The 26,598-nt window shown below is 45.2% G+C and overlaps 1 protein-coding gene across 1 annotated transcript in view; it reads right to left on the reverse strand.

The window, feature by feature from the left end:
- Nucleotides 1-26,598, reverse strand: part of NFX1 (nuclear transcription factor, X-box binding 1) — an 892,403-nt gene that overhangs the window by 245,246 nt on the left and 620,559 nt on the right. Inside the window, exons 13-14 of the mRNA XM_086965422.1 lie at nucleotides 23,295-23,403; nucleotides 9,956-10,075 (exon numbers count right to left, since the gene is read on the reverse strand). Of these exons, the coding sequence (XP_086821548.1) occupies nucleotides 9,956-10,075; nucleotides 23,295-23,403 (229 nt within the window). The remainder of the gene's footprint in view (nucleotides 1-9,955; nucleotides 10,076-23,294; nucleotides 23,404-26,598) is intronic.

Below are 26,598 nucleotides of genomic sequence, written 5' to 3' on the forward strand. Positions count from 1 at the left end.
AAAAGGGGGATGATCAAGGCCTCTGTAGTCAGACTGATCAAAAAGGAACTACAATTGGAAGAGTAGGAGCAGGAGATTACCAAGGACATTCAAAGGATCCACAGGGACCCCTTTAGATTAAATACTACCAGAACTAGGCCTAGGAGAATATTGGTGAACTTCCACATCTACACGCTAAAAGAGAAGATTTTGTTAAAGGCCTTGAGCAAGAAATCAATAGATGTTGATGAGGTTAACTGTGAAATTAGATCAGATCTATCAAATGTCACCTACAACAGACAATAGGAGTTGGGAAAGAGTATTGATCCATTGAAAAAATTAGGGGCCAAAGTCCAGTTGAAGTTCCCTGTAGTTTTGAAAGTGATGCTAAACAACAAAATACACAGCTTTCGCTTGGTTACAGAGGTAGATGGATTCATTGAGAGTATACAACCTGGAGGCCAAATACTTGGGATATAGAAGGGGCAGGTACAGAAAGAGTATGTTGATTGACTCATTTCACACTTTTCCCACATATTAGTTATCAAAGTGAGGCACACACTCAGGGGGACACCCATAAGGCATAGACAATGGAGAGTCAGGGATGGGTTCTCCAAGGGAGAGGGCAGGGATCACTGGGTGGGGAGCATGTGGTATAAAAAACAATGTCCTTAGCACCTTCACCAATACCTTTCCTGCATTTAGACAATAGAAAAAGGGGTGAAAAACTAATAGCACATATAAAAATTCTATCCTGGTGAGACAGCATATAAAAGACTGCCCAGCTCAGATAATATTTATACAGTAAACACACTTGACGGAAATAGAATGTCTAGAGATTTTCAAGGTGAAAAGATGGGTACAACAAGTAGTATGTACAAGACACTCATCTGTACCAAAGAGGGTGGCCCTCTTGGTAAAACAAGATGCTAAAATTACCATTGAGGGCAGTGTCTCAGACAGACCAGGAAGATGGCTGGTTGAAAAATTTTAAATCTTAGGGTAAAGCTTTACATTAGTTGAATATTATGGACCAAATTAGGATGAGACTGCCCCTCTTAAGGAGTTGCTAACAGAATTATTGAACTTTACGGATAAGATTATCATGGCTGGGGATTTCAATGCCGGTCTGGATAGATCCACAAATAGTAGAGCTGCAGGGAATCCCAAAATAGCAGGACAGATAAGGCGAATTATGGAGCAAATGGGCCTTTGCGATATTTGGCGACAGAGGGCTGGATCAAAGAGGGGATATACATATAATAATAGAAAGTGCAGCCATCAATCAAGAATAAACTATTTTTCAATAGATATACATTTAAAAGATATGGTGGAAGACAAAGCATGTAGGGGCACATTTATCGGATCAGTCAGCAGGGATGCTAGATTTAAACTTACCAGGGAAGAACTTACAGTCTAGATGGAGAATGGATCGCACTCCACTATTAGAGGAAGAAGTAATGGGGTTACTGAATAAGGAGAAAATTGTTTTTAAATTAATCTAGGTTCTATCTGGGTGGGAATAGTCTAGGACGCATATAAGGCCCATCTAAGTGGCAGAATAGGAAGTTTCTCGGCTGCAAGAAGGAGGACTTATCTCGAAACTGTTAGAACTCTAAAAGAGTGAGTCGGAGAATTAGAAAGGGAATTGGTTAACTTAAGAATAAATCAGGGTGACCCCCAGGGTTCACTGTTGGAAATAACAGAGGATAAAACTAATTTAGTCAACATATTGGAGGACAGGGTTAGGAAGAGATGGGAGGCTAGTAGGTTGGCACATTTTGAATATGGCGAGAGTTGCAGCAAACTGCTAGCATGGAAAACTAACAAATGACCACCGGAGGAACATGGTTAAACAGATAAAATGTGAGTTCACTGGGTTGAACTGAATGGTAATAAGGAGATCAAACCATCCTTCTTTAGGTATTTTGAGAAGGTAAATCAGGAAGAGCTAGAGATGGGGTAAGAACTTGGTTAAAGCAGGAGCATTTTTGAGTTTCAACGGAGGAAAAGAGCAGGATTTCGAATGAGAAGATAAACAGGATGAAAGTAGAACAAGATCTCAAGAAAGGAAAGCAAGGGAAGGCACCCAGTCTGCATGGCCTGCCTCACTAAATTTATAAAGTACTGTCAGGGACCCTAACACCAATTTTAACAGAGATATTTAATGAAGTATTAATGAAAGAAGCTAGCATGCCTTGGAAGGAGGCCATTATTAATTTTGAAGCCAGGGAAATGTGTCAAGAATTGCGACTCATACAGACCGGTGTTGTTATTAAATTGCGACTATAAAATCTTTGCAAAGACTCTGGCCGAAAGGCTTAACGGAGTTATGGCAGATCTCCTGCATGAGGACCAAAAGGGAGTTATACAGGGTAAATGCTTAAACGAGATGACATATACTCTCATCGACTCCACAGACCTGGCCACTACATATGAACTCCCCCTTGCGGTAGTTGCTCTAGACGCTATAAAAGCGTTTGACCAGGTACAAACTGTTGCGAAATCTCTTAACCTGGAAAACAAGTTTCGTAAAATACTTGCTGAAATACATGCCTCACCATTAGCAAGGGTATTGGCTGTTTGACGAACCCTATTAAAATAACTAGAGGAACGAGTCAAGGACGCCCTCTGCAGCCATTATTATTCGATCTTTATATTGAACCAATATCAAGGGAAATCAGATATATCCTGGAGATTCAGCCATTTTGATTTAAAGGTTGGGAAAAGAAATTAGGTCTTTATGCAGATGACCTCTTGATTTAGATGACTCACCTACAGAAGACCATGAGGCAGGTTATGAAATCAACAACAGATTTTGGCAAGGTCTCAGGATACAAGATTAATAGCGGAAAGACAGAGATAATGGCCTGGAACACGAAGGAAGATGACGAAAATGTTAAAACAGAGATGAGGTACATAGGGATCAAGATAACCCAAGACATCACCGAGCTAACCAAGGAAAACTATGCAAAAAAACCAAGAAGGAATTTTAAAAATATAGGTCCAGCTCAGCGAGTCAAACGCCTTGTCAATATCCGCCAGTAGGACAGCCCGGGGCGTCCCAAACAGTGGGCCTCTGCTACAACATTGTGGGCCCGTCTGATGTTGTGCCTGGTGGAGCGTTGTGGCATAAAACCAGATTGATCTGGATGCACCAGCTCAAGGATACAACTGCGAAGGAGGTCGACCAGAACTTTCCCTAGCAGTTTAGGCTTGAAATTTAGCAGGGATACGGGACGGTATGAACCGGGATCCTATAGAGTGTGGCCCGGCTCGAGGAAGATGACAATCTCGGCGTGTTTCCAGTCTGATGGCAGTATACCCTGTTCTGAGGCCGTGTGTAGCGCCTTAAGTAGGTGAGGGCCGAAAGTCCCCATATGGGGGCGCATGAAAATTGCGCGGGAATCCATTTGGGCCCGGTGCACGTCCTGGGTGCGTATTGGATAGGGATGCCTGCAACGCGTCCAGGGGGATGGGCTTGTCCAAGGCATCCCGCTGCTCGTCCGAGAGGCGTCTAGGGGGATGTCAGAGAAAAAAAAAAATCTATGAGAGGTTCGGCTACTACCTCGTGGTCGTCGTAGAGAGCAGCATAGAAGTTGGCAAAGGCCTGAACCACTGCCTCAGGGGAGGTACATACATCGTCATCAGGGGACCTCAAGAGAGGGACTTGCGTCAGGGAGGCTCTAGCCTGCCACAGCCTACGGAGCATCTGACTAGATTTGTCACCCCATTGATAAATCCTATACGCGGTCGCCAGCCAGGACTCCTTAGCACTATCAGTGAGCAACTGCTGCTGAACAGGTAGTAAATTACTCCGGGCACCGGCGTCAGAGCCCTCCACTAGTGAGGATTGTAAAGTGACCGGTCTATCTTACAGTTCTTGTATCTGCGCCGTACGGCCCTGCTTTTGCCCCGCACAATAACTTCTATCGGCACCTCGAATCGTAGGCTTAAAGGCTTCCCATAAGGTGATTGGGGACTGGGAGGTCCCAGCGTTGAAACTAAAATAATCGTCAATTGCCCGATGCACCATTTCCTGATACTCAGCACCTCTGAGCAGCCAGGGAGACGTGTGCCATATGTAGGGGGCACAGTGGGTATGTAGGGGGAGTTTGAGTTGGATCTGTGAGTGATCAGACAGTCCGCGGGGTAGGATGGAGGTGTGCGCTACCCTGTGGATATAACTGTGAGGGAGGAACAAATAGTCTAGACGTGAAAGGGTGGGGTGAACGGATGACGCGTATGTGAACCCAGCCTCCATGGGATGAACGGCCCACTATGTGCCTGCCCAATGCAATGTTTGTGTCACTATGTTCAGTTTGGACCTGAGAGGGGGGGCGAAAAGAGGTCGAGCTCGCCACCTGTCCGAGGGATCCATGGTGTCATTCCTGTCCCCATCCAGGATTGTCAGGCCACCCGGGAGATCCCTGCATAACTGCAACATTCTGTCAATGAAAGTCTGGCCGAGCGGTGGTGGTGCGTAGACACTCACAATTGTGATCTGCTCCCCAGCCAGAGTACCAGAGACGATCACCTGGGTCCAACCAATCCCGTGAAATTTGGAGTGGGACTCTACGATGAACAAGGACGACTATCGCGCGACCCCTTTGAAAAGCCTGAGTGGTACACCGTGGCGTACCCATAGCGAGAGAGGCATGGAGCTTTATTGCCTAGTAAATGTGTCTCCTGTAACAGCAAAATGTCGGCCGAGTAACGCTTTGCCAGATGAAGTACCGCCCCCTATTTTACCTTATTCAATAGACCCGCACATTCCAGTAAACAATGTTAAGTTCCCCCAATGGGAGTCGCCTGCCGTGAGGGTCATGTCTATTCTTTAAAATAACAACAACGGAAAATCCAGGGTATAGGGCAATGGTGACCGCACCTATCTGTAATTTAGTCTTATGTATTCATAGGATCTGGGTGCCAAGGACATGAAGCCACATACCCCTAAGCTTCCAAAGGTATAAACCCACAATTTACAATACAACACAATGGCCCAGCACTCTCCACAAAAAACAATAGTAAACAAGTTTTTTTTAGAATCCGTTCAGTAAGGCTTTAAAAGTTTTTATTCTTTTTCTGTGTTGTACTATTCTTTAAAATGTAGTGCGAAGAATGATGTAGAAATGATAGGACAGAGTGGTGCATGTACAGTGAAAGAACAATCGAACAGATCAACACTCGCCCCTGTCGGAGATGGGGAGGGGATCCGCAGGAGAAGGACGGGCAAAAATCAGTGGGGCGCGCCACCCACCCCGAGACTGGATGGGGGCACTGTGTCGACGTCTCCAATCTTCGCACCCACCTGGATCCCAGTAGATGCACACTTCCGGCCCTTTGATGGCCCCTGGGGTCTCCGGTGTGCCAGGAGGGTCCGCTCAGGCGTCTCACAGCAACCTCCGCTCAGGACAAGGGCCAACCACAAACAGCACGGCCCGGCTGTCTACCAGCGATGTCAGCCCGGAAGGCCCAAGTCCTCTTACCGCCTCACTCTCCACCAGGAATCCGGCACATGGGGCGGCGGCAAGTAGCTTCAGTTAGCACCGATGTTGGGCAAGCCCCCGGCAGGCCAAACCCAGGGCCCTCGGGCAATGGTAATCTTCCACAACAGGGTGATCCACCCAGAGAGCTGCACCGCAGCCAGGCAAGCCGGTCCCTGACCCAAAGTTCCGGCCCCCAGCGCACTCACAACCGGGTTTACCTCTATGGCGGACCTCACAGCCCCCGGCAGACAGGCAGGCGATCCTCGACGATAGTCAGGCTGGCCAGGCTTTGGGAAAGACCAACGGAATCTGGGCCTTGAGTGGGCCCCATAAGGTCTGGAGCTCTGATCGCGTAGGCCGATGTGTGAGGACCCGGGGAGGGGCGCCACTCTAGTGTCGCAGCGACAGCACAATCCCCTCGGTCTGATCACGCTCTCTGCCTCTCCCAGAGACGGGGCCGCCGTCCGCATACACCAAGGGCCCCCGGGGTCGAGGTGGTATCCGCTGCAGCTGTCTCTGCAAGAGTTGCGGTGTTCGGCGGCTGTGGCTAGGCCTTAACTGCCCTCCACCATGTGTGTGGCTTGCCGCAGCCGAACGTGGAAGGGGTTCATCCGACTCTCTGCCGCCGCCGGATCGTTTCTACAGGGTCCTTTGTGTTTCTGTGCAAGTGACCCACCGGAGCGGCTGCTGGGGTCAATGATCGCGCCGTAATATGACCCTGGAAGGGAGCAAACAGCGGAGCTCTAAAGAGTCTTGTCCGCCATGTTCGACACCAAAGCCACGCCCCTCGGAAAGACCTTTTTTAGAGGATTCATTGTTCTATTCTTGTCAGGTCGAGAATGTCTTAGAGGCTGTGGATTTTTTTTTTGAAAATGAAGAAATGGTCAACAAAATAGCCAACCTATCGGTAAATAACTGAGCAGAGCTCAGGGGACTCCCTTCACATACGACATACAGTTTAAATCCATGCTATAATAGCCTTTGTGGGAAAGGGTCAATTATGCGCTGTATTGTGACCAACTGAACTTTAAGTCTTTTGAAATTATGACCATAGACTACTAATGTTACCCTTTCTCTTGCTATGTTTATTATTGCACTGCCTACTATAATTACCGTGGAATTCCCAGAGCGAAAACAGGGATAAATTAAGAATCTGACCCATTACTGGAGAATCAATATGCACAACACCAACATGTAGTCCCGAGGATCTGTTATTAACCAGGATGTCGTAATAGCTATGCTAAATAGTAGGACATCTAAAAAAGGGAAATGTTACGTACCCTGTAAACATCTATTCGCAGCACGTAGTGCTGTAGATGCACATTACTAAGAACAGCTACTAACACCAACAGCTGCCCTATTTCCCAGAGACATGGCACTGTGCCTTCTGAATTTACAAAGGAAGATATTTATTCCTGGTTGGCACTGGTACAGGTAATTATGAAGTAGCTGACTGTGAGGGAGTCACCCAGGTTATGAAAGACCAGTAGACAATATTTTGAGATGGATTGCAGCTGAGCAAAGAAGATCCTGGAAATCAAACTTTGAGCAATGCCCTAGCCAAGTCCTGACTAGGTATTGACAATAGAGACCAAAACATCTTTTGCAAAAAGGTAATACAGTGAGACAAGTGTGCTTATAATATCGTCAAGTAGAAACATGAAACTTCTTGTAAGACAATGGCAACAAACCCGCTGCATGTGAACCACAGCTTTACTGTGGACAATTGGTGGCATCAATTCCTGAAGTCGAGCTCTATGTACAGGGTGGGCACAAGGAGCGATGACAGAGATGAATTACAGTCAAATTGCCCTATGCTTAGTAAGAAATAGTTTCTTGTAGCACAGGTTCTGCATAGTAAGAATCTTCATTTTAGACAAACATTAGAATAATTGCCTGCTGTGTGTGGGGACCCCAAAACACTTAATGTCAATGAATATGGCCATATATCAGTAGTAAGGTTGAAGAGTCAAACATGTTCTTGTGACGTGGAGCACAAACCAAAAGCGTATGACAAGCAAGAATTTGAGAAACACTTCTCAGAACTACACTGAAGCACCTATAACACAAACTGCTGCCATTTACTGCCAATGAAACTTTGTACTGTAGTTGTCTCACAAATTCAGTAATTTTTAAAACAAATAGTGTAGATTCTGAATTAATTTCAGAAGCCTTTATTCCATAAACTCACAGAGGACAGAGGGTCATTTATCTCTACAATAAATGTTCATTCCATGCAGGAGCAGCACTGAAATTAGGTAAGCATTTCTTCAGCATTGTAGAATCATCATTGGTTCATAAACGTTACAACAGAATAGCAAGCAAATAATAAAGTCCTAATATGTGGGCTCTTGAGCATAAGGAAAAATAATTGTATTCAATTTCAGAAACTGAACAAAAATAAAATACTGAGTTTACCAAAGAAGTTTCACAGAGAAGCTTGACTGACACTAGAGCCAGCTTTCACATTAGAATCAAGGGAATAGTGTCCTGTGAAAGTGTGGACTAATTTAAAGCAGTCGCTTTACATACGACCATCTCCATGGCCCTTCCTTAGGCACCTACACTCACTGCAGGGTGAGAAAGCAAAAGAGATACAGATGATGGGCAGAATGCACAGCACATCAAACTTTTGCCCCCCGTCAAAAGATCTGGGTTAAATCCATTGTTCTTTTATTCACCATGCCACCCCAGTTTGCCTCAAGGGAACCGTTCAGCCCGAACAGCCAAGCCAAGACCGGAAACAAGCATCCTGGGACCGGTTTCAGGGCATTAGCCCGCATCAGCCAAGCTAGCTTGAATCCAATGGCACCAACTTCTGAGGGCTTTTTGAGGGTCATTCTGGGCTTACAGTGTAGTTCTCTCTCAATGCTGATCTTTGCCCTTGAGATGATGCTCTCTTTGAGGTTACACCCCCAAAGGGAAGAAAATCGAAGTGTGAAACAAGAAGATCCTGAGGTGTACTCTTAATTGTACCTGTGGATTTCTATGGGGCCCCTGGAGACAACTGTTCTCCGAAGTTGGAGTTGTCAAAGGACATGTAATCAAGATTAAGTTCCTAATGGATCACTGAGCTACCAGTGAGCCCTTCTCTTTCAAGAATGAAATAAGTATTCATGACAGCTTAAAATACTGGCCTGCAACATTGCTCAAGAGAGCTTTGGCGCTGAATTCTAAGATGAGCATACCCCCAACATTTTTGCTGACGGATAGATTGATTCCTTGTGATTCCTTCATCAGCAAAGATTATAGATCCCATGTTGGTCTGACTGCAGGAACTTACTGCTTGAATTTTTTTTAAGGGAGTGTTCCGCTGCCCACCCCTCCCAAGTCATTCTCATAAAATTGCCTCAAGCTAACAATCGAAGGTGGAGTGGGTGACCTGGTTCAATGTGGATTTCGGGAAAGAAATAATGCACCTTCTCAAAACCTTTACTTTGAAAAAAAAAACTCTTTGGAAGGTCCACACCCAACACTTGACAGCAGGAGGGTGCAGAGTATGTGATCTACATAAGCACATTCTTCAAAACAGAAGCTTTACTACAGAGAGGTGCTGGCACTTAAAGATGGCTAAATGATGATCTCCTGTTGTACATTTAACATGTGCATCTTATCACCTGCCTAAGAACACAATACCTTAACCTCATCCCTTGTAACTTCCAACAATTCCACCTGTCATGGTAAGTTATCCGAATATATATTTACCATTTGCAGTACAGGATGTAGACCTCTTTATTTTCTACAGTTTTCTTAAAATTCGATCTACTTTAAGTAGATGTTAATGGCTTCATGATCTTTACAACCATCTACAGGATACTCATACTCCCATCAAAACCTTTTGTACAATCGTAGAACCCAATTGTAAATCTACAGTTAATCTGTATTGAAAGTAGCAGAAAGATCACAAAGAAAATCCAAGAGGAGCAACCGGAAATGGAACAGTTATGGACAAAGAAAGGATGTGTTTCAGTACTGCGAACCTATCAACTTTGTGATTTAAGTGAAAAGAGAAAAAGAATCAAGTCAAGACAAGAATGAAAAACATTCTAGACTATGAGCTACAGTGGACATAGTAGCAAAGAAACCAGAAGTAAGGTTACTGCAAGACAGGGAAGTTGCTTAAAAAGGTGTTTTGAGAACAGGCAGAATATTAGTCTCCTTACAAAAGATGGGGTGATGAAAGGGAAAGACAGCTGAAAAAAACAAGACTGAGTGCATAAAAAAGGAATTAGCTAAGAAGGAACAGGATCAACCACAGTGGTAGGATTAGTATGGCACAGTTTCAACATTTAGAGCATTTCGATTCTAAGCCCAACTCATGTCTTCAGAATTCCAAACCTGGACAACAAAGAATTCGTTCAAATAAAGAATAAACAGCTTTGGGGTTACTCTTTCTCTGGTAACCTCCTGAAACATTTTAACCAACCAAGACACCTGGAGAAAGAGTTATATTACTTGTAATATAGTCTGCAGGAACTTTCACCTACCTGGGTGATCACATTCATGCCTTCTTGTGCAGGGGTTTTTACACTCTGGTGGCCGGGTACCACATGCAACAGGAGGGAAAATAACAGATTCCCCACAGTAGCATGTTAGTTCATCAAAGCCTATTGGAGAATAAGAAAACAAAATCAAACAACATCATTATTTTACCATACATTTCACTACTTTTTAATAAGTATAAATTGAGTTAAATTAATTTAGATAATAATTGCAAAACCATATCAGATGAACCCTCAAATATCTGGTTGTAACTGGCAAAACAGAGGGATTGATGGGAAATGCTGCACTAAAACACAGAGTAGTAATCCTGATTTGTTAGAACAAAACAGCATGCTAACAAGATGTATGGAGTCAATTAAGCTTTTCTCGTGAATTATCTAAAATAAAAAAAGAATTTAAAGCAAGAGAGGCCAGTTTCTTCAGCGTAACAGGGTACTTACATTACTTTCCTACAACTAAACTGCTGCTAGGAGCTCAGTTTGTTAGAAGCACTTGCTTTTCTCTCACCCTATCACTGTATAAAATACTTATTGAATAATATAGAAGAGCTTGTAAACATCTTTTGTTTGATTCAAGGATGCTTAAATTTAACTTTCTTGTAACTTTACACATTAGATATTACGTAGAATGGCATATGAAGTCAAAATACTCCAAGTTCACTGGAAACATTCAAGTAAATCACAGTAATGACTACCGTGCTTTCGGTCAGACTTTTTCCAGTGTATTAATGAGTTGACCACAAAAAACTAAATCACAGGGTCTAAGCACTTTGACTGAGGATTAAACAGGAATGCACATTGGATAATCAGAACACAAGCACAACCAATCCTGCCTCCACTGCACAGAGAAACTAGCACATAAACTTGGGAAAGCAGATGGACTATCTGGATAAAGGAGTGACTAATGGACTAGACTAATACAAGATTTATTATGGTAAGTAAATTGAACCAGTGCCTACAAACCTTTCTCAGACCACTTATTACTCCACTGGAATGCCCCTTTCCATCTTTCCTCCAGTCCAAATTTACCTCTGATTCTGCAAGCTCTTCCTTCAGTCCAACAACTTTTCTGGTTCTGCTAAATACTTACACCAAGACAGCCCACCCCTCCACTGCATGCAAGTTACAAGTAGCTCTTCCAGTCCTGCTTTCTTTACAAAACTCTGAACGTTTCCCAGAAGAAAATGTTGGGTAACGTGGATCAGAACGTACAAAAATGAAAAACAGAGGCTAAAGCACTCAGGTAATGATGCAGTGTTGGATGCCTGGTCTCATACATTTCCCACTATATTATTTGCACAGTAGGTCCGTGTTACATGCATATTTAGATAAGTATGATGGGGTCTACTCTCAGAAACTACAGAAGCACTTAATTTCTTTTAGCACTGGTATGGGTTAAAGTGCATCCCGACAATGCACACCATCCATTACTATAAGAAGAATCCTATCAGTATTTTTGCTCTTATTATTTTCACTTTGAATACTCAAAATTAGGGTAATTCTGCACTTGTTCAAAAGTTTAAACTTTTTATTTCAGACACTAAATAAAAGATTTAACATGTCAGAAACACCAAAACCAACCGTGAATGCTGAATGTTGTTGCTGATCTTTTGTGATTAACCAATAAATCAACTGCTGTTTGCACTTAGGAAATCTGCAGTTCAGCAGTTGGCTAGCTAAATATTTAACAATTACATTTGTCTTGACTAAAATATTCAGAAAACCTTTCCTTAGATCAGACTGTCCCTTCATAAGCTCCATGAACCTATTTGACCAGATACAATACCCAGTTTCTCATTTATCAATAATGCCATCTTTTACTCTTACATCTCTTTTTACAGTCATTCACATTTCCCTGTCACAATCCTTATGACACTGGGAAGTTTTCCTTTCTCCCCATTTCTATTATTCCTTTGGATGGTATATGTCCTATTTACAATTAATTTCATAGTATGTTATCTTAATTTATACCTCCACATGTCACAGGCTGTTCTCTATCTGGCATGTTAAGACTATGAATGCATTTTGCAATTTTTGGATAACATTGAATGTATTCCAACTTACTCGTTGCCTGCATGTAGGTATGGATCTGTATTGCATAAGTCTGAATATTTTTTAACACAACATTCCTTTAATATGTACAAGCACACAACTTCACTTCATGTCTTTTAGCACGGGGCCTTTTGTTGGTTTTCCAAGTGGCTCACTACATAAATGTCCTAGCCTCCTTTAGTACTAAGATTTCCACACAAAATCCTAAAATAAAATCTAAAAAATTTAACAAAATACAAACTTTGTTTTACCTTGCATTAAATACAATGTTTAAAAAATAACTTTCAAATTAACTAACATAATACTTTAAGTTATAGCTTTCAAATGTAAGCCCAACAATAATTCAAGCCTTAACCCTAACACCACGCCTAACCTCCATCCTTACCATAAATATGGCCCTGAGCTTAAGTGTACCCCTCTCAATGTTTTTAAACAAAAATTCAAAGATTTTAAGAATTCCAAATTTCTGTACATCCATCTTTTGATTTTTTAAATAATAATGTTTCAAACTTTTATTTGAGCCTCATACCAAATACTTATTTAACACCAGCACAGCTTGAGTGGCTTATCCATATAATTACTTTCACACTTTGATTCCTTTCACCTTTCTCTGGTTCACTGTACCCTACTCTGGATATATGTCACTAAACAGTAGTGCTTAAAACTAGGAACATTTCAAACCAACAGTGCAACTAAAGTACAAGTTATTCACCTTCAGTAATGCACTTTTTACTAGAAACTATCTAGCTGCAGATTTCTCACCTTTCGAATATTCACCAGGCGTCAGACTGGCTACTGAAACTTTTCAGCAGTACCACTGACACTTTTATGCTCTGTAAATCAAGTGTGAGCCTATAAAGGCACCACTCTGGAACAGTGACGTCAGTTGCTTTTGAGACTCGCCAGATGCAGAGCCCAAAAGCCAATTAGTAGACAGTGTGCAAATTCCTAGACTTGGGAACTTATTAATGGATAGAGGATAGAGTCCAATAACAGAACGTGGAGGATAAGAGGGTCATTGAGGAATCTGCTGCTGGTTAGAGTCCCTACCAGAAATTGCCTTATGTAAGCTAAGTGACTTTTTCTTCTGAGTGAGACTTCTAGTCGCAGATTCCTCACCTTTTAGATACCATAGCAATACCTATTCCGAGGCAGGTGCATGAATGGACTCAAAACCGAAAGTCATGCACAAATGAGCAGTCAAATTGCTTCTCCAGGCGAACTGGACTGTCCAGGCACTAATGCTTCGTAAAACATATGGAGAGACGACCACGTGGCTGCCGGACAAATGTCTAGTGCAGACACTCCGTGTGCTAATACACTAGTAGCTGTGGCCATGGTAGAATGAACATGTACTCTTTCCGGAGGCTATATTTTGGCCAATAAGTTGCAGATCTTAATACAGAGCAAGATCCAATGATAGATGTTTCTCATCTTGCCCTTTTTCGTTCCAGAGAACCCCACAAAGAACTGATCATCCACCTGATGTTTTTGTACGATCTATGTAGAAGCTCAGCGTTCTCTTGGGATCCTAGAGATGGAGTCTCTCCTCGTCTTCAAAGTGGTAAGGTGAAGCATAGAACGCCATCAGGGTGATGTTCAGAGCGACACTGAACAGCATCACAACCTTCTGCAGGAAGTAGTCTGGAGTCCGCAGAGCCAATTTGCCAGGGAAGAAGGAAGAGTATGATGGAGTGGCACAGAACCTGAATCTTACACACACACTCCCCCCTTCTCCCTCTGTCATGCCCCAATGGGACCTTAATATACTACTGGCTTATCTGATGTGCACTTCGTTTCAGCCACTTCGCAGGTGACCTTTACGACTCTTTACTATCAAACTATCTTACTTATTTACTCATTCAACTGAGGTGGAAGAAATGAGCAAGAAAGTCTTGATAGCAAAGAGACATAAAGGATAGATGTGAAGTGGCTGAAACTGAGTGCATATCTGATAATCCAGGACTAGATTAAGGTCCCATTGGGGCATGACAAAGGGAGAAGGGGGAGACGTGTTGCAGCCCTTTCAAAAATAGCATCAAACTAGTCGGGGTGCCCCTAGGCACGGCATATACGATGCTTCAAGCGGAGAGGGATTCTTGGACTTTGAGGTGGGTGGGGTGGGGTGTTAGGAGTGGGGCGGCTGCTTCATATGACTGTATTGTTGAATTTTTTAAGTTCTTCATTGTTGTGTATTCAGGAATAATCTTCAAGTAACGAAAAATAGGAAAATGTGATGATTATGTGTGTAAAATGCTTGCTATTACAGTGGACTTGCCTTGGTACTAGGCAGCAGAGGTCGGACGAATTGAATACGGATTGCCGCCCGTCCCCCGGGATGTGGGCTGAATGGCTGTGTGAGATGCTGTTTGGAGACTACCTTTTGATTCCTTTTGATGGACTGTTCAGAGATATATGATTGCATCACAATAAAAAATTTCTTTAAAAAAAAAAAATAGCATCGAACTGGGGACTTAAAAAACAAGGGCATCTGGCAACTGTAAAAAGGCTGGAAGGAAACCGTTAACTGTACCCACAGCAAAGCCTTTCCAGACAGGAGACAGAAAAAATGACATAACGTCAGACAACTTGGCCCGGAGAGAGTCAATCTGGTGCATCACGCCACAAATTTGTCCCAAAGACATGTGTATACAGTTCTCGTTGAGGGACGGCTGGCTGCCAAGATGCCATCAAAAACCTCAGAAGGAAGGTGGTTAGCTGTTACCACTAAAACGCCAATTATGTAGGTAGCGGCTGTGAAGGCCCAGATACAGACTCCTGGTCTGTTGCTGTAATAGATGGTTCTCCTGGAGGAGCAGCCTTTTCGTAGGACACATGCTCAAGCGCAGAGGTTCTGAACACCATACTCTCTGTGCCTAATCTAGGCCAATAGGATTACTTGGGCCTGGTCTGTTCTGATCTTCTTGAGAACCCAGGACAGGATTGGTATTGACAGAAAGGCAAACAGGAGACCAAGGTACTCCCCATCTGTGGAAGAGACTTTGCGCCACCTCTGGGAGTAGCTGCCATTAGAGATCTCTTAGGCATCAACAGCTGAGCTCATCCAGTTCACCCTGTTAGTCAATAATCCTGCCAGATAGTTCAAGACGAGGAAAATTCCTTGGTGGCACATCCATTTCCAGAGATGCAAGTCCTACTGGGACGGGGTTTGTGACCCCACCTCACCCGGTTTGTTGATGTGAACGCGGGACTCAACCGGAGACCAGAAGCCTCTGATCTCTACCGCTCCGATACTATCTCTCCCATAAGATTGGTTGGGAGGCTTAGGGAAATTGGAATGAAATGCCTTGCCCTGAATCTGCTCACCTAATTTCTTCTGGACCGGTCACAAAAGGTCAAGATGGGTCAATTCTACTCTGCATCCAATCCGTTGTTCAGTGGAGTTCCTCAGGGGTGCTCACTGAGTCCGACCCTTTTTAATATTTATGTAGCTCCTCTCACCAGGGTGGTAAGATCATTTGGGTTAGAGGTGTTATCATATGCTGATGACACTCAAATAACGGTCTCCATCACGGACAGTGTGGAAGCATCAGTGGCAAATTTTTAAAACTGTATGCAGGCAGTGGCTTCCTGGTTGGTAGAGAACTATTTAAGACTTAATGGAGAAAAGACTGAGGTTTTAATTTTTGGAAACCATCAGGACATTTGGTTGGACGCTTGGTGGCTGGACATGCTTAGCAGAGCAGTCTGAGGCTTACTCAAGGAAAGTAGTGTGGCTAGTTATCTCCATTTGCAGGTGTGCCAAAATAACACTCAATAATTGATTGTCCAGTCTGTACTTTGCTTTACAAAAGTAAGAGTACATTTATTAAACACACACACTACTCAATACTATGCATCAATTTACAAATATACATAAGCTGTTGGAATTACTTTGTGGCATTGGATGACATCTCCACCCCTCCCTCAGGGGGGTGGGGTCTAGTACCACCACTCCCATGTATGCACATCATCTTGCCCCCAATGCAGTTAGTTAATCATAACCTCAGGCGTGGGCCCTGCGCACTGGCACCATCCCAGTGGCGACCCACCCTATTACCTCAACCAGCAATAAAAATGGGTACACTTGCCTTGGTGACATATAACCCTGACTGAGTATCTCCTACTGACCATAAAGTACGGACATCTAAATCTTAAGGGCTAACAGTCTGTGTTGTTCCTCACCTAACAGCAGCAGCAAGAATACATGTTTAAGCACCACTTTAGAATGATTGTACTCATAACCTTTGGATTTCATTAAAAATGCATGGTAGGGGGAGGAGCCAAGATGGCGATCGGGATGGTCGCATAGCCGCTCGGCTCCGTGAGCGTTTTCGCCCCGCACATATATCCTGGCACTTATCCTGAGCCGCAACGGCATATCTGGGTATGCCATGAAAAACTTTCACTAACCGTTTGCTCCTGAGGCTTCTGTGTGCGACAATCCCGTGGTATTGTCCCGATTGTTCTGCGGCCTTCGTAGAGCTGGGACCGGGGTGTCAAGTGAGCAGGGCAGCCGGCCTCAAGTGCGACAACAGCGGCCACTGGTGGTGACGAGGAGTCGGCCGGAGAGCACAGGCGGTCCGATGGGCTGACGGCGACGGTGATGACCCAGTCCCTTTGGCGGAGAGCCTTGTTGGGTGTGCGGTGAAGCAGGATCGGGGGGAGTGCCCGATATTTGGAGGCCCCCTTTCCAGAATTGTGTCCGGACATAACGAAGGGTCCTGCCTGAAATCGGCGGGCGGCTCCCAGGGAGCGGCGGAGAATTTGTTTAGCCCTTTGGTGGCCTCTCCCTGGGACGCCTGCCTTGACTTCTTGGGACCCTGCGCTGGTTCCTGCTGCGCCTTGATGTGGGGCCTAATCCCTTGGTGCGGTGGAAAAGGGCAAGGCTGTGTTAACTAAGATGGCGGCGGGCACCCCCCTACGCAGGCCACCTCCGGTCAGAGAAGCCGCTGTACGGGAGAATCCTGGGGCCTGTTGGCACGAGAAAGGACCCACGTCCAAGGATATCTTGGCTGCATTAACAACTCTGCATTCGACCCTGCTCTGTAATGCCTGGGATCTGGGAAGAAGGATGGCCGCCATTGTTGTCCCATCGTCCCGTGCGGACATGGTTCGATCTCCGCGACGAATCGGCGAGTCCATCTCCGCGTCAGTGATGAGTGTTGCGGCTCTGCCTATGTTCATAGAGACGCTGGGAGACCCGGTCCGTGACCTCGCTGTCGACCAGATTGTTGTACAAGCGGGCGACTCGTCGGGGCACATATCTCATCAGCTGCTGAAGAAACAATACGGATTTATGGTTCGTGCCGCCCCGGCGAGGTTTCAGTGCTTGACGGATGGTATGACTTTCTTTCCCTGGCTGGTGAGACTATGTTCGGGCTGGAGGCTGTTTCCGGATTTGATACTGCCGAGGGCGGGCTTCCGCTTTCCTTTTTCGGCTGGATTATGGTGGCTGAAGTACCATGGAGTAACAATGTTGCCCGGTCCGCCCGGATTATTGGACCTCTCTATGTTGCTTTGTCCGTTGCTTGATGGATGGACATATGTTGGTATAACTGCCCGAAGAGGCCAGGGGTGAGAATGCCTAGGACTCAGTGGAGTGATTGTTGGCTGATGGTGATTTGGGGGACACTCTGTCGGGATGTCATTGATGGTGCTAATGGTGTTTAATGTTTTCCATGACTACACTGATTCCGATTTAGGATGTTTATTCTGTGCGGTGGTGGGGGCGGGGCCGGGTGGCCAGATTGATGGCCCTCCTCCATACTCTTCTATTTTTCTTCTTTTACTCCTTTCCCTCTTCTTCTACATTTCGGGTTTTCTCCTTTAGGGCGACAGGCACGCTGCTGGGGGGGATAGGCCATAGCCTTCTGCAGGGGTGCAGGGTGGGGGTAGGGGGTTGGGGTTTGTTGATTTGTCCTTTCTTTGTTTCTATGGCCCTTTGTATTTCTTTCCTTTTGGTGTCGTCAAGCTTCGGGTCTCCTACAGTATGTTTGGTGTTGATGGGTGGGATGCAGCTTTGCCACGGCAAGTGTTGGTTCGTACGTTTATCCTGACTCGTATGCCTTACCCCAGTATCTCGAATGTCTTTGTATTTCGCGCGGATCTTTGCTTCTGGTTTGCTATTGTAGGACCATGTATGACTGTACGGCACTGATTTTGAGTCTCTCTTTATTGGAAAATGAACCTTCTTTAATCCTGCCTTTCGATCGCTCTGCTTCAAATACAAGTTATAACCTGGACACTTCTGCTTTCCCAGCTTGGCTGCTGTATCTCCTTATATTGATTTGCTGCATCTACGATTTGATTAGCGGCCGGCCGGGATGGTTGTAGGCCCGTGCTTGTATTTACTTGAAGTATTAATAAAGGTTCCAAAAAAAAAAATGCATGGTAATTACAGACCCTAAAGGCATCAGAGATGATCACAGGATTACGCATATACAGCCAGACACAGTAGCAGGAACGTCTGACAACATAACCCCACTTTGCTTATGACATCACTTTACATGTACTTGAAATTAAACATGCGAAATTAAGTTCCTCTAGAAGAAATAACCATTAGTAAATACATTTCAATGCAATTACACCATTTCACCTCCAGGGAATGCCCATCTCAAGACATCCCCAACTCAGCCCTTCACTCCATGATGCACTTCTTAATGCACCCCTAGCTGTAGAACAAAAGTTCCAGCCTAGGAGGTGATGCAATCTTGGCTGAGCCCTTGAGGGGTTATTCTTTTTTTATATCCTCATGTGACTTAGGGTGGGACTTCCCTTCGTGCTGGTTGGAAGGGGGGGGGGGCTGCACTTCTCCAGCAGCTCCCCCCAGCACCTTTTCTCAATTGAGGGTGACCTCCTCTGGGGGGCAACAAAGCACCAAAATGATCCTTTCCCCATGCCTTGCAAGGCATTATGGGGCGCTTCAGGCTCCGGTTTATGAATATCATAGCAGCGGCTCTCCCGCTGTGCCTGGGACAGCCGCGATCGTAGGACTGGAACTTCACGCCTCTTCCTGGGCCTCGGTGGGGGGCCCGGTCCCACCCAGACCCCCAAGTAAGTGTCACGGCTCAGGGAGCCCACCCCCGGCCGCTATGCAGAGTTTCAGGGGCCCGGTCCCACCCGGGCCCCCAGCGCCCTATTCTTCTGGGGGGGGGGGCCCCGGTCCAACCCGAGGACCCCGCCTGAAATCATGGTAGGAGGGCCGCTCGGGGACCCCACCCCCGGCGTCTCCCGCTGGCTCCCCGACTGGCTAGCATCTTCGCATGCTGCCGCGGGAGCCGGCATTCATTTTCTGGTCGGGCCGCTCCGGCAGGCAGACGCCAGACAGCTTTTCCAGCTTCCGCGGGTCTTCTAGGGAGTGCGACTGCACTTCCCCACACTCGGGGCCCGGGGATGGGATCCCGGGCCGCGACTGCGCTCCCCCTAACTCTGCCACTTCGGGGCCCGGAGATGGGGTCCTGGGCACCTCCTCCTCTGGCCGGGGTTGCGCGACGGCGCGCCCCATCAACATTTGCGTCGGGGGCCAGGGTGGGCTCCTGGCACCCGTGGCGTTTTCACGGGGAGGGCGATAGAGGGTGCATTTTGCAAGGAACGGTCTTCACTGGCTCCCTGCGCCAGCCTTTCGTCTGGCTCTCCTCCAGGGCCTCTCTTCGCCCTGCGCAGAGGCCCCTGCTTCTGCGCTGTTATGGCACCAGGGGGCAGTCAGGGGGTACCTCCTTCCAACTGCCCATTGCCAGGCTCCAGCACCTTCTGCCTCAGTAGACCACACCCCAGAGAGAGCTTCTCTTCCTGTGCAAGTTCTTTTAAGAATTTGGGGAGGGGGTGGCAGGAAGTCTCTGTTTGCCCTATCACACAGCGACACATCACTCACCTGCCCCTGCTTCCTCCTTCTTGTCCAGCCTCTGGGTTTATTCAAAATGGCATTGCCCAGTGTCTCTAGCCACATGGTCCCCTTTCTTCAGTGCTGCCTACACCTTGGTTCAGCTTGGTGCCTGGCACCCAGCGACAGCTAATGATGGATTAGTCGGTGTCTCCACCTATCTTCTCTCCTTGGAGGGAAGATCTTCGCTCTCTGGAAGGAAGGTCATTAATCTAACCTGCCAGGGCCAGACTCCAGCCAGTGACTGAGAAATATTACATTTCGGCATGACCCAAAAGCAGTACAAATAGGAATTTGGACTCTGCAGAATACTTCTTTTCACATCCGCTACAGTGGACTTTAGTGCGTGTCTGGAAGTGGTAGGCCTTATGGAAGTTACTTTAGCCCATTGGCTCCACATCCCCATAAGGGAATAATGAAGTGAAAAACACAGTAAAACAAACTGACTTTCCCTGGCCTGTTTCTTTCCAGTGTATAAAGCCTACTCCATGTCACCACCCAAGTCTGCATAAGTCCTACCATATTATTCACTCTGTAGCTGCTCCTATACTGCGCACGCTAGGAATCTCCCCTGCACAGCCCCTACACGTGTTCACACGCATGTACACATGTGTCTGCATGTAACCAGCCCGGTGTCCCCTACTACAGCTGCTGTGCAGTGGCCTGGACAAGCCAGGGGGACACCAGTAAAATCGCCATGCAATCTCTTACATCCTGAGTTCACTGTGGGTGAGTCCCAACTTATGAGGCTCCCCCATAGTAAAAGCTCAACCATTAGGTGCTCAAAAAGAAAAAAATCTGGGCGGCCCATAGTGTCAGAACCACCTTCTAACACCACCAAACAGTTTAGATCGACTAGTAAGAACTAGGTTCGGGAGGCAGAGCCTTCTCTGCTTCTGCAGCTAAAGATTGGAACTCCCTCCCACTCTCTCTTTCGTAAGGCCTTGAAGACTTGGCTTTTTACTCGCTCTACTCTGTAAGCTTTGTACATATGTGCACCTCAGTTCTCTTGACCTCTTTCCGCAGCGCCTGGACACCCCTGGGATAAGTTTGCGCTTTATAAAGCTCATTAAAAAAAAAGAAAACAAAAAAAGGTGGCTGCCACAATCCAAAAGCAATGCACCAGTCACCAATGTTAAAATGGGTGGGGAAGGGAGAGGGGTCTGCCACAGACTCAATCACGTTCTAGTAACGACCACTCCAGATCTTTTGCAGCCTCCTCTGACACCTGAACGTGGGCAGAGAGATCCCTATGATGTTGGGCCCACTTGGACTTCAGATCCCACTGCAGAGCATGGCTGAAAGATTTGAATCATAGTTCGAATTTTCTGGACTCTATTTCATGGGAGAAAAACACGAAACTGAACAGTGCCCAGATTAGCTCAAATGAAGAGAAGGGTATGAGAAGGAGTCAGGTGTGACTGCTATGAACTGTCTTACTTTCACACCAATGGTCAGCATACATCGTGCCTCTGAGCTCCTGGCATGGAAAATTCCTTAAATGAACAGACGTCAACGCGCAGAGGTGGCGCCTACATATGTACTGCGTTTGTTACTTCCGGCGAGGCCGAAGCAGAGTCACACACTACCACCTACCGGAGCACAGCAGTACTGTTCAATAATTTCCAGATCCAGTCTGGCGACTGGGGATAGTTCGAAGTAAAGGAATTTGTGGTTAGTAGTCTCTATCAGATGTTCCTCATTAATATTTTACTGAACCTGAGGCCACTCTCTGTTGTAAAGTATCTATTAGCTGCAGCACATTCCATATGAGATGGTATAAGGAGTAACAGTATTTTATGGTAATATAGGAACAATATTGGCATTGCCAATGTTTTGGTGGACAGTTTCCACATTGCTTTCCTATTTAAAGTAAACACTTTTTATGACACCCCCATTAACAAACATTATATGGAAAAGGGTTACTATCTGCTCCACTACAATGACAAATCAGTACTCGCATCCTTGCCTGACATCCATTGTGAAAAGCTACTATGTGAAATAACCTCATTCACGTAAACACTGGCTCTGTGATTAATACAGTTAAGAAATCTCACATTCAAACATTATATGAAACCACTTCCTGCCAAGTGATAAACTCATACACCCTTTCTGCATCACAGTTAGTGACATGTCATCTGTTTCGGTCATTCTTCATGAAGTCCTCAAACAGGAAAAGATCCCTACAATTTACCAATGTATGTCTAATCTGGATAAGGCCAGACTTTAACAAACGTTTTGCCTACATTAATAGCTTGGTTTTCTTATAGCCACTCTTTTATTGTTTTACGAGCTGTAAATAAAAGGGGCTACTAATACCTACCCAATGTATAGATATTAAATTCACCTACTTTAGAAGTATGGAAGCCAGAGTTCAAACTCATGACCTTCAGAAATTGCAAATCAATAGCAAGGATTAACTTATTGAGCCAACTCACAGAACCATCTTTCCAGATGATATAATTAAAGATACATGGAGATATTATCTTTTTCTTTTTTTATCTTCACCTGGCTTTGGTAGTATCATGATAGCAGCTTCCCCCATCAAGTTAGGAATTCTGACCCCTCACTCTTTTTGCACTTTTAAGTGTTGGGCTACCAACTATTGTTAAATTCTCAATAAAGCAATAGTTGCAGTTAATCACCTCTGGGTGACTGTTTTGATGGCTAAAAAGACTCCACTCTTATCTGTTCATTCTCCAGTATATAAATATATAAAATAAGTGCAATCTATGAATCTGAGATGTGCAACCCCTTTATTTTCAACTACTTGTCTCCGTTTATTACAGAGGCTGTGTTTCACCTCAGTGGGCCAACAGAGGTTAGAGACAGTATGAAAAGGGAAGATAAGCCAATTTGGAAAAAATTCCAGGAGCAGAAGCATTTGGCAGGCAAATAGTATATCACCCAACCCATCACCTAAAGTTAAATGTAAACTAAATATAAAAATGGAGCAAAACATCAGCAAATAAAACAAAAGGTTTTACAAAAATTAATGACTGCCAAACGGTGCACAGAAATCTAGAAGGAAACAGAAATCTGAGGAGGTTTGCTGCCATAAAAAATTTAGTTTTATTTTTCTTCAACTAGGTATCAATTAAAACACCAACTAGAATATTTGTGCAAGCCTAAATTACACATGGGCGGTCAAGTCTTCTTACAATTTCTTTGGATCAGCTATCAAACTTGACAAATTAGGCTTCAATGTTATGAAGTGTTCAATATATTATGTATGAAAAGAGATTTAAGAAAACAAGCTACAAAAAAAGACCAAGTTGTTACTATATACAGGGGTACTAAGAAGTTGTTGGAAATGCATATCTCAATCACAGAGAAAAATATTTAACACTATGTTGGCATTGTTGTTCGCATCGAAAACAGATTCCTTACTTGTCTGCCAGCATGTTTGACAGTTGCCACGATGACAAGGTTCTTCACACCTATGAAGGCCACAGTTGAGCTTGTGTCCACAAATCAAGGAACACTTGTGTTCTTTGTCCTTTGGGAAGAGAGAATAGGGACAAAATATTTATATTTTCCAAGACAGATTTATGAGCACACACACTGGGACAGAAAAATAATACAACAGCACACACCTCCTGAAATTTAAAGAATTAACTTCTTCCGTGCTTGTGACGGAACTACGCCATCATGAGAATGCCGGCGTGTGCTCATGACGGCGTGGTTCCGTCATGCTCCGGTCGATCTGCCCACGCGGCACTGATTCCCCGCCTGTGCGGGCAAATTGATGAGCGGGCATGGTCATGACAGCACCACGCCGTCAGGAGCACACGCCACCCTCGTCTCATGACGGCGCAGCTCCGTCACGTGCACAGGAGTGCTGCGCTTAAAGTCTACCCCCGCACACCGCGGCGGAATTCGTGCCACGATGAAGTGGTTAAATATCCTCATTAATGCTGCAATTCTTTGTTTCTTATTGTGATCACTTTCTAGCTCTCACTTGCAACCAGCCTTAGTTGTCTGTTGGCAAAGCACTATTGTGAACCATAAATGGCTGAGTTGACTTTGGATCAGTTCCTTGCTCAGGATTGGGCGTCTTTCTGTTTATCTCACAATTGTGCCCCTCTATTCAATTTCTTTCATCACTACCCTTACTTTTGTCCTGCCCAAGGAACACTCCAGTCTCGATTATGGCATGTATTCTTTCACTCCTGATGTCAGATTTTGTACTGCGGTGCATATGAGGGACTATCTTTTCCTGTAAACCCCCAAGCGTCCTCTTTTTAATGAAACCCAACCTATCTCCACAAGTGCCTTCTTGAAGACTACCCCAATTTGCCCTCAGAAATCTCTGGCTAGAAGTCTCTGCCAGATGTTCCTCAGTGCTTAATATTTTATAGAATCTGTTATAAAATATCTAATAGCTGCAGCACATTCCATCTGAGACGGTATAATAAGGACTAACCCCATTTTAAGGTAATCCATAAAGAATATTGGCATCTAGTAAGACGTGGTGGACAGTTTCCACGTTGTTTTGAATGAATGAATAAATTTGTATTTATATAGCACATGGCTACCCTGAGGCCTCCCGGGGCTGAGGACAGGCGCAGACGGACAGAGAAGCAGAGAGTTAGAGGGAGTCTTTGAAGAGGCAGGTTTTCAGGAGTTTTTGGAACACCAACAGGTTAGGCTCCTTCCACAGATTAGGTAGAATGGTGTTCCAGAAGTTGGTGGCGTTGAAAGAGAAGGAGCCCCCGCCCCATCTAGTTCTTCGTATCTTTGCGGGCGGCAAGAAAAGAGAAGCTGGAGCTGAGATTTCTGGGAGGATGGTAGGGGTGATGAGGGATTGGGTAATGGCAGGGCCATTCCTCCAAAAGGCCGTGTGAGCCAAGCACATGGCTTTGAACTGAATCCTTGCCCTGATAGGGAGCTAATGGAGGCTCCTTAATGCTGGTTTAGCAGTTTGTCTGCGAAGAATCTGAAGGAACAAGCAAGTAGCACAGTCCTGGATCGTCTGGAGCTTATGAATGGTGAATTGAGGGGCTCCCAAGAAGAGGGCATTCCCATAGTCCAAGCGACAGAGAATGAGAGCTTGAACCATGATCCTTCTTGCCTGGAAGGGAAGAAGGGAGAGGATCTTATGCAACATCCTCATCAGGCCATAGCAAGTAGCTGAGAGCTTATTGGCCTGATGGTTGAAGCTAAGAGAGCAGTCAAGCAAATATTCCAAGGCTCTTAATCTGGGTCTTTGGATCTGGTACAGGGCCCAGGCAGTTGAGCCAGAGGAGAGCAGGGTTGAAGGAGTGTGAGTTGCAAGGAGCATGAGCTCGGCCTTATCCCCATTGAGCTTAAGGCATGGGAGTTCCATCCACTTGGCCACCGCCTCTAGGCAAGGACCTAGGGGGCTAGATGACCTCTCTGGTGGTTTAGGGCCACCACGAGCTGTGTGTCATCTGCATAGGGGATGATCTTTATGCCGAATGGATGGACAATCTCCACCAAGGGTCTCATGTAGATGTTAAATAGCGTGGGGCTCAGGGAAGAGCCCTGAGGAACCCCACACCTAAGAGGCAACCGTTTGAAGACAACATCTCCTTCAAACACCAGGAAGAAGCGGTCACTGAGAAAGGACTGGAACCAGGTTAATGCAGTGCCGATCACTCCAAGATTGTTGAGTCAACAAGTCAAGATGTTATGATTGACAGTGTCAAAGGCGGCACTAAGATCGAGGAGGATGATTGCTGCAGTGCCTCCCTGGTCCAGTATACTTCTCGCCTCCTCAGTTACTGTCAGAAGGGCGGTCTCAGTCCCTAGCTGAGGGTGAAAGCCTGTTTGGGAGTGGTGGAGAAGATTGCTGGATTCTAGGTGCTCTACCAGTGTGGTATTTATATGTATCTCAAGCAGCTTACTCAGCCATGGAAGGAGAGAAATGGGACGACAGTTGGTTAAGTTTGAATGTTCAAGATTGGGTTTCTTTAAAAGGGCCTTCACCAATACGCATTTCCAGGCAAGGGGAACCGTACCGGAAAGAAAAGACGAATTTTTAGATGTCAAGGATTCTGGGGCGAATGGTGTTGGCAACTAAGGTAAGAGACTGTTGGGGACCAGGATCGGTGGGAGAGCCCAATATGGGATACAAAGAAATCATTCTGAGAGGCTGGGAAGGACAGATAAATATTTAGAATTTTTTGATGGAAAAACTCTGCCAGGTTGCACCGAGTAAGTGCCCCTCTGAGATTGGTGGTTTCTGGGGCAAGGTGGAGAGAGTTTTAGCAATTAGGAAAATTTCTTTGGGTGAATTTGCAGTTAGGTTAATTTTCCTATGTAAAGCTAAACACGGACACCCCCATCAAAAAACATTATATGGAAAAGGGTCACCAACTGCTCCATTATAATGACAAATCAGTACCCACACCCATTGTGAAAAGCTACTATGCAAATTAACCTCATTCATGTAAACACTTGCTCTGTGCGCTCTGAGCCTGGTCACTTTAGCTATCTTAAAGAACAAGTTACTTACCTATATTAGTTCCGTGCAACACAAACCATTCATTATTCTACCAGGAACCAGCCACAGGCACACAACATATGAATGATAGACCTCGCATTAGGCACCTAGAGCTATAGCATCGGTAGATAGTCAAATACTTTCTAATTTTGAAAATGTCTGTCATGCTATCTACTGTATGCACCAATGTCTGTGACTGTTATATATGACAATGCCAAATCATTC

This window comes from Lissotriton vulgaris, chromosome 4_1 (assembly GCF_964263255.1).
Source record: "Lissotriton vulgaris chromosome 4_1, aLisVul1.2, whole genome shotgun sequence".
Classification (NCBI taxonomy): Eukaryota; Metazoa; Chordata; class Amphibia; order Caudata; family Salamandridae; genus Lissotriton; species Lissotriton vulgaris.